The sequence below is a fragment of the Primulina huaijiensis genome, chromosome 9 (genome assembly GCF_012295235.1).
Source record: "Primulina huaijiensis isolate GDHJ02 chromosome 9, ASM1229523v2, whole genome shotgun sequence".
In the NCBI taxonomy this organism is placed as follows: domain Eukaryota; kingdom Viridiplantae; phylum Streptophyta; class Magnoliopsida; order Lamiales; family Gesneriaceae; genus Primulina; species Primulina huaijiensis.
The window spans coordinates 750351-758569 of record NC_133314.1 but is presented as its reverse complement, the minus strand read 5'-3'; the positions used below and the strand labels follow the sequence as shown (position 1 = coordinate 758569).

The window sequence follows — 8219 nt, the reverse complement described above, 5'->3', positions numbered from 1 at the left end:
ATTCGAGTTACAAAATGCGAGACAATAATATAATAATAATTGAAGAAAGTGAGTGGAAGATGGGGTGTAATTCTTATTTGATTTTTAAAAAATCATTTATTTATTTTTATCAAACAACATTTTTACACAATTTTTTTTAATGAATAGGAGTCTTATAATTAATTTATTGGCGAAGATTATTTTAGAAATTAGACATACTTTGAAATTAAGTTTCCCCCAAAAATTTATCATATACATACATAAAATATAATATAATATATCATCTTATAACTATGCAAAAATCAACCAAAATCACAAATTTTAATCTAAAATACCCATATTAAATAATATCAAGATACCCATCTCCAAACATTATAATATCATACCTTTCACAAATAATTTTTTTAATTTTTTCAAAATTGAAATTTTTTAGGCACAAGCAGCATCACTGTACTAATAAGTAATATCATACAGCATACTCTCTCCTCGATGAACACACACACACTGAGTAGTATATTTCTTTCTTCTCTTTCCTTTGATCTGCAAATTTTCTTACACCGTTAATTAATACTATTTCATTTCATAATCCATTCAGCATTCACTNCACTCAATCACCATTGCCTCCGCCTCTCTTCTATTTATTGTAACCCCACATTGCTTCAGAGTATCCAATCTTTACTTCTTTCTCTGTACTACACTATTTGATCCAATCACTAAATAATACTATATTTTACTTTCTGGGAATTCTTGTTGTTGCATAAAAAAATTCTCTCATTTGTGTGATCAGACGTTCAGGTATGCCTCTCTCATTCCTCCGTTCTGCATTCTTTTTTTCAATATTTTACCTTCTGTTAATGGGTTTTTATATATATATCTTCATGATTAAGTGCTCGTGTTTCCGAAGTTTCGATCTTTCATTGATGGGATTTTACGAAAATATCGTTTGAGTGTGTTTGCGTGTGAAAATCCAAGCTTTTCTTCCAATTTTATGTGTGTAAGTTGTAACAATCTTGCCGAGTAGCTCTCTGTGTTTGTGTGTGAAAATCCAAGCTTTTCTTCCCGAAAGATGCTTGAGTCTTGCTTGTTTCTTTCATGATCCACTGATTTTTCGACTAACTTTTTTTTTCTTCCTCCTCTCAAGTTTCAACCTTTTCCTATTCTCAATGTCGACAAAGCACCAGGATATTCACGTAGAAAAACGCTTTGTGTGCGTTCCTTTTCTTTCCCAATATTTTTCACCTTCGCCCTTTTCTCTCTTTTACACAGTCAAATACAGGTTTTTTATGCCAAGTCTGACATATACAACAAAAACCTCTTTTTGACTCTTCTTTGCCTGAAGAAACGCTATTTCCATTCCATCGAAGACTCTTTCAAGTCTTCTTTTTCTTGCAAATTAATACAGTTCTAACATAGGAAACTTTTCTGTTTTATGCTTTGGATTCCCACTTGTTTTTCCTGACTCGGACTGGGCAGTTCGTTCTGATCCGAGTCAACTCGAGAAATGGCTTCGGGATTTGGATTTTTTTTTTATATTTTTTTTCATATAGACGTTGAAGAGGAACAAGTCCTAAAATATTGCTATTTTATTGATTCTTCTTATTAATGAAAAAGAGTGTACCATTTTCTCTTAAACATTTTGCGACTAAAACGCCAGAATTTTGGCAAATGTCTTTTCTTGTATTCAATGTATTTATTGTTGAGTCTTCCTAGTCTAGTTAGTATGAACAGTCTATAGATTTATTACACCTGCACTGCATGTGATTGCATTTCATGTGTTGGAACGCCATTGTCCTAAGTTTCCACCATATCAGCAAACTGTAGTTGTCTGAATTTGAAAATCAAGAATCTAGTGGTCCTATTTTTATTCACTTTCACGAATGTACATTGCTGCGGGTAAAAGATTGGTTCTTGTGTCTTTTTTGCCAACCTAATTTTGGTTTCAGTTTCTGCATAGTTTTTTTCACTTTCTTAAATGTACATTAAAGACATTATTTTTTCTTTCTTTTGTGCTTAGGTGTGGTGAGTACTGAATAGCATTTGAATCCACAAATCAATTACCAAACAGGATTAAAAAATGATCATGAGGAGGAGACTAGCTTGTTGTTCCAGAGACAGGGAAATGAGCCTTGATTTTGATGAACAAGAGAGTACGTTCCAATTTCTTGTCTTTTGGCTGGCTTAAATTATATAACAAAGTTAACAACGGCAAACCAGTAGTAAATGGATCCTATAAGAGCAAGTTCACGTGGCATATTGCATGACCGTTTGATTTAAGTGCACCGTGCACGAGTGTAGAATAGAAGAATGTCATATGATTTAAGTGACTCAATCAGCTAATTTACGAGATTTGTGGAAAGAGGTCCATATTGATATTCGTAGTTGATGTATACTAGACTAGAACATGGATTGCTTCGCAAATAATCTATATCGAGAGAGACTGTTAATGGTATTAAGCCTTTACATATTGCAAGTCCTCTCCTAAATGGTCCAGACCAAGAAAGATCTGAATATTTTGTTTGGTAAGGATGATGCCTCTTTTCTACGGTACATTTGCTACGTAATGCCCTTTTTATTTGTGGTGAAAACTTCCTACCTTACAGGCTACAGCGACGTGTGCATCTTTTTCCAAGTGGGGTAGCTCTATTTGTTCTTAAATTTACACATTTATTTCACAGTCAGAAGTAGTTGTATGCCTCCTTTGACTATTAAAAAGATATTCAAAATACATGTAAAATAGTAGTTGAGTGGTTATTTTCATACTACATGGATCTTGATTCACTTATAACTTTAGAGTTATTTCATCTATTAAAGGGTTGTTTCTCATTTTGTTTTTTAAAATGATAATTACTGGAAGAGGCCATCCTTTATTTTGATGGGATTGAACCAATGAGGCTCCCGAGCATTTCAAATTTTCTGATTTATCTTTTCAAAATGCTTTTCGAAATTGAAAGAACAGGAAAAAGTTTTCAAAACTTTATGATAAATACCATTGTAGTGTGATAAAGATTTATGAATAATTGTCCGTGGTGGAGGTTGGCTGGAACTTGTATGGCCCCTTTCATATTATTTTATTGACATACTAGGTGGACCTCACACTTAAATAATATTGCATTAAAATCACCATTACTATTTTATTTGAAACTATACTTACATTTTCTCAATATATGTTATATCTTTGTGGAAACAAGATAGTCATTGTCCTCCCACATGTATTTACAAAAAAATGTTCCTTTATTTAAATAATGGCATACATGTGTAATAAAGATTCACTTCTCAATCTATTACAAGTTCTCTGTTTTTTCCTGTCAAGTTTTTGACTTTTAAATTGAAAGTATGATTAAATAATGCCCTCCGTAAGATCCCTTTAATTGCAATTTCTTTATTCTAGTAAGTTAGTGACTTGGCTACTAACTCCAAAGAGTAGGTTGCCCTTGCTCTTTGGTAATCTAGATGTTGAGATGTCGGCCTAACTTCTTGACAAAATACAAAAGTTTGTGGATACAGTTGAATTTCCAGCTCTTTTTCGTATTTTTTTCTTTCAAGCTGAATCTTTGTGTATCACAGTAGAAAAATGACATCAACTTTATTTCTCCGTCTATATGATAAGTGAACCTGAGATATTTGGTATTCTGTTTCTTATTTCATGATCTGGTGGATAATAATTCATGTATGTAGGCTTTTGTGACTTCTTATCAAGAATTCGGGCAATGTTTCTGGTGTTCTCATCTGTGTATGTTGATCCTTGCAATTCATGTCATTATAACGTTGTTTGTTTAATATCCGATTTGATTCTTTGATGCTGGATGCCTCCAAGAAAATTGGTGCACCCAGCATTATCATATGTTATCCATTTAACTAGTAATCTATTTTTAAAAAATAATCAATGACTTTCTGTTAGAAATAGTTGAAAATTGAAAGCTTGTTGAATGAACTGGCCAGTATCGATTAATTTGATACTAGATATGGGGAAATGGTTTTATATATTAAAAATCTGTACCACTAGTAGATATTTGTTATCTTCAATCCTTTTACGTTGTAGTCACCAGAACATGAAAATTTGTTTCTGTACCACTCTGACATGATAGTTTTTCCAAGGGTAAGCCCCCACAGCATGAATAACTAATTGAGGCATGAATATTCAGGAATAATGAAATATAATGGTCTGGAGAGCTGCATTCTCAACAGTCATCCCTATGATAATGAAAGTGGCACTAGCAGAGGCGACGGGTGCATCACAGATTCCTTCGACGATGACTCTAGCTACTCTTCTAGTAATAATGCTTTTGGATCATTCTCTTCTCTCTGGGAGATAATGAAGAAAGATGATCAGTGTCAAGATGAATGGAAATCTTCAGCAAGATCACAACACCTCCGTGAAAAAGAAAAACTAGACTATACTAGTCGGTTTTCGAATGTTGAAACATTGAAAGAGACATTTGCCAAGCTACTGCTTGGGGAGGATCTTACTGGAGGTACCAAGGGAGTTTCTTCTGCATTAGCTTTATCCAATGGAATAACAAATCTAGCAGGTGCCTATCCAACTTATCACTCATCTGGAATCAATTCGTCAATCATTATAAACTTCTTAATGTCGTTTCAAATCGGATTTTTCGCAGCTTCTGTTTTTGGCGAGCTTTGGAAGTTGGAGCCACTGCCTGAGGAAATGAAAATTAACTGGCATAAAAAAATGAATTGGTTGCTGTCCCCTACTAACTATATGGTTGAGTTGGTTCCAGCAAAACAAAGTGGCATCAATGGCCTAACACTGGAGGTATTTCATCTTTTCACCGAGTCACAGGTCATGTCCTCCCTTGTTGGTTCATCCTGCTAATAAAATCACTGGTTTTGGTGTAGATAATGACCCCAACAGCTCGAGCAGACATCCGTATGAATCTTCCGGCATTGCAGAAGCTGGATTCCATGCTCATTGTATGTGGTCTCTTCATTAATAAATCGAATCTTTTGCCTGTTCAACCTATAATTCACTTGTTTGATTTCTTAACACCGTCTAGGACACACTTGATTCAATGACCAATAAAGAATTTTGGTACTCAGAAGTAGGAAGCCGAGCAGAAGGAAGAAGCCGGAGTGGTGGCCAGAGCCAAAGATGGTGGCTTCCATCTCCTCAGGTACCTAAAGTTGGACTCTCGGACACAGAAAGAAAGAGATTATTGCATCAGGGTAAATTGGTCTATCAAGTATTCAAAGCTGCAAGATCGATCAATGAAAATGTTTTGGTAGAAATGCCAATTCCTGTTATCATCAAGGATGCACTTCCAAAGGCAAGAAAGTTCTAGAAAACTTGAGATTTTAAATAGCTGTTGCCTGATATGTTCTTTGATTTCTTTAGTTAATTGATCCAGATACTTTTTCTGTATTAATCTGTTTGTTTTATGCTTGATCTTCCAAATGGAAGCTTGAAAATATTTAATTTTAAAATTTCAATGATATTTACTCCCATTCTTATCTATTGTTTCAGTCAGGAAAGGCAAATCTTAGCGAGGAACTCTTCAAGATATTGACTGCAGATTCAACCTCAGTCGATGAAATGATCGATTGTTTAAATCTGAAATCTGAACAAGGTGCACTGGAAGCTATTAACAGATTAGAAGCAGCTACACTTTCATGGAAAGACAGAATCAACGAGCAATCCTTCAAAAAATCTCCCGTCCAAACATCATGGTCTTTGGTTAAAGATCCATTATCTGAGCTGGATAAGATAGAGTCATTGGTGAATCGAGCAGAAATGCTTCTGCAGCAGCTCAAGAACAGATTCCCAAATCTTCCACAAACATTCCTTGATGTCACAAAAATCCAATACGGCAAGGTCAGTTATGATTTATTTTACCAAGAATTTTCAAATTTCTCGACTCATTTACCACCAGAGATTGAAATTATTTGTTTGGCTATTTGTAGGACGTGGGGCACTCGATTCTTGAAGCCTATTCCCGAGTTCTAGCCAACTTGGCATTCCGCATTCTGTCTCGAATAGGAGATATCCTACAAGAAGATGTCATCAGTAATCCAAATTCCCCAGTGGCAATGTCACACCTTGTTGGAGCTAAGATCCCTGGAATATCAGACAGCCCCATGCTTGATCGAGTGAGACACTCCCTGATTCATCAATTAAATAGCACTGATAAAAAATCTTGCAGTTCCGATGTTGAAACTCAGTGTGAAGAAGCTAAAATAAGTTCTGTGACAGCAACACCAAGTCGAAGCCGTGTTTGGTGCATTGGTAGGGAGGCTTGCCACAATATGTCAGCACCGAATTCTCCATGAAAAATCCGAGTTTTGTAAATAATACTATGATCTTTGTGCTCAGCAGAAAAGCATGATTATTCGCCATGGAAAACCGAGTTGTTGCCATTTGATATCTTCTCCAGATGGCAATGGCTACGAGTTTCACTCAGTTATATATGCACTCAGAAGAAAAGTGACATCTTGCATACCAAACACGATGGATCATTTCTAAGTTATGAAGGGTTTTAAAAATACAAATACTACATTTGATGATATTTTTTGAAAGTGTTTTTTTGCCATAGTTGATTTTGTGATATTTTTCAAATATGAAAATGTAATGATTATATGTCAGATATTTCCAGTTATTTCTACGAGCTTTACAGAAAATATCTGTCAACAAACGAAATGTGGAAGCCATATCCGACACAAGTGAATATCATATTTCTGACCATATTCGATATGGTTCATTACTGTATGTTTGTTGCATACATTTCGTCCCCGTATCTGACTTGTATCTGACTTGAGTGGCGAAGAGATTTCATCGAGAGAAACTTTGTTGGCTTCTAACATGGTTCTTCCAAGTAGTGATCATGGTTAGAGTGTGTGTAGTTGTTAAAACACGCTTCATGATCTTGTATTTGAGATTTTTTGAATCGCATAAAATTAATTTTTGTGATTCGAATCTTCTTGATCTTGGCTTAGTAGCATAACTTATACATGGTGATGACTATAGTTCATATTTTTTTATATAAAAATTAAATATATTAAGTACAATTTTTTTAATTTATATTATTAAATCTTGTATAAATATCAATCTATCACCTCCTCGGAGGTTTCAAAAGATTCTTGACCGTATCTTGTGTTTTCCGGATTTTTCTGAGATACATTTGTATGGTCTTAAGTTTTTTCAATCGAAAAGTATAAACTGTTTAATTAAAATTTAACTTGTAACTTTCTAGATTTTCAGTAACCATAATCGTAATCAGGACCATCTATTTTTGAAGAAGAGTGTACATAATATTTAAAAATATATTGTTGAGAAAATATATGTTTTAATATTTCTTATATATCTCGAATTTAAACATACATGAAAGTACAAAAATGTGATCAAACTAAAAATAGTAAAAATATACATATAAAAAAAACTATAAAGCAATAAATATAACTTACAGGATATGTATGCTCTTTTTAAAAAATATTTCTAATATAAATACTTAACAATATGTATTATTTTCATAAAAAAATCTAAAATTTCAAAGGGAGGAGGCATAAGGTATTTTTGTTGCGGATAACCAAGCATCTCCTTGAAGAAAATTCCTCACAGTATATTTCAACACTTCATTTTCATCAATAAGATGAAAACCCTTCCATTTAACCCTTCTAGATGTAGTAGAACCCGATCCTGAATTTCCATATTCAGCATAATAAACAAGATCGGGATTCTTATCCCACTCCAACCACCCCTCTGGATCAATATTTTCTAAGAAAGTATTAATAACAACTGTTCGAGAATAGTTCCCCCAAGGCCTTCCAAGATATATTTTCATAATTGAGCCGTGTTCAATTAACTGGGAGAGTTCTCTAGTGGTCGTTATAGTCGAATTTTGTATCACAATACCTGTGTTGGAATTGGGATTTTCTCGTTTTTCAGCTACAATAGTTATTATATTGTATCTTGGACGTCTGAGATATATGTGACAGTGTTGTAAAATGGCTATTGGATCACCGAATATCATATCGACCGTTCCATATATGTCGCATTCTTTAAAAAATTGTAAGCCTCTGCTTATATAGAGTGTGTCTTGATAGCCTTCAAAACTACATCTATAGAAAACGGAGTGATTTGATTGTGACATTAAAGCAACCGCTTGCGCTACCAAGCGTCCTGCGGTGTTTCTGAAAGTGATTCCTTGTGCAATGAATCCATTTCCAAAGACGCCTACAATTTAGAAGACAAAGTAATATTAATGAAGTGATATAAAAGTGAAAAAATAATA

At 34.1% G+C, this 8219-nt stretch overlaps 2 protein-coding genes across 7 annotated transcripts in view; one reads left to right on the top strand and one right to left on the bottom strand.

Moving 5' to 3' along the window:
* Nucleotides 1–484: 484 nt before the first annotated feature.
* Nucleotides 485–6497, top strand: LOC140984723 (rop guanine nucleotide exchange factor 14-like). Of its 6 annotated transcripts, XM_073452292.1 has the most exons (8): nt 485–774; nt 1994–2126; nt 4122–4508; nt 4596–4750; nt 4834–4908; nt 4992–5261; nt 5459–5806; nt 5896–6497. In XM_073452292.1, exons 2-8 carry the CDS (start codon nt 2054–2056, stop codon nt 6259–6261), a joined length of 1674 nt encoding a protein of 557 aa, XP_073308393.1. In that variant the 5' UTR covers nt 485–774; nt 1994–2053; the 3' UTR covers nt 6262–6497. The 6 variants fall into 6 exon arrangements, with proteins under 6 accessions (XP_073308393.1, XP_073308397.1, XP_073308394.1 ...); XM_073452296.1 differs by lacking the exons at nt 485–774; nt 1994–2126 and adding an exon at nt 3244–3332; XM_073452293.1 differs by lacking the exons at nt 485–774; nt 1994–2126 and adding an exon at nt 3415–3469.
* Nucleotides 6498–7475: 978 nt separating this feature from the next.
* The window catches only part of LOC140984632 (pectinesterase 2-like), a 6118-nt gene continuing 5374 nt past the window's right edge, over nt 7476–8219 (bottom strand). The window contains exon 3 of the mRNA XM_073452182.1: nt 7476–8161. Within this exon, the coding sequence (XP_073308283.1) occupies nt 7476–8161 (686 nt within the window). The remainder of the gene's footprint in view (nt 8162–8219) is intronic.

Coding starts and splice junctions, on each gene's coding strand:
- LOC140984723 (XM_073452292.1), top strand. CDS start 2,054: ATGATCATGAGGAGGAGACTAGCTTGTTGTTCCAGAGACAGGGAAATG. Junction 4,909..4,991: donor AGCTGGATTCCATGCTCATT/GTATGTGGTCTC, acceptor AACACCGTCTAG/GACACACTTGATTCAATGAC. Junction 5,262..5,458: donor TCAAGGATGCACTTCCAAAG/GCAAGAAAGTTC, acceptor CTATTGTTTCAG/TCAGGAAAGGCAAATCTTAG.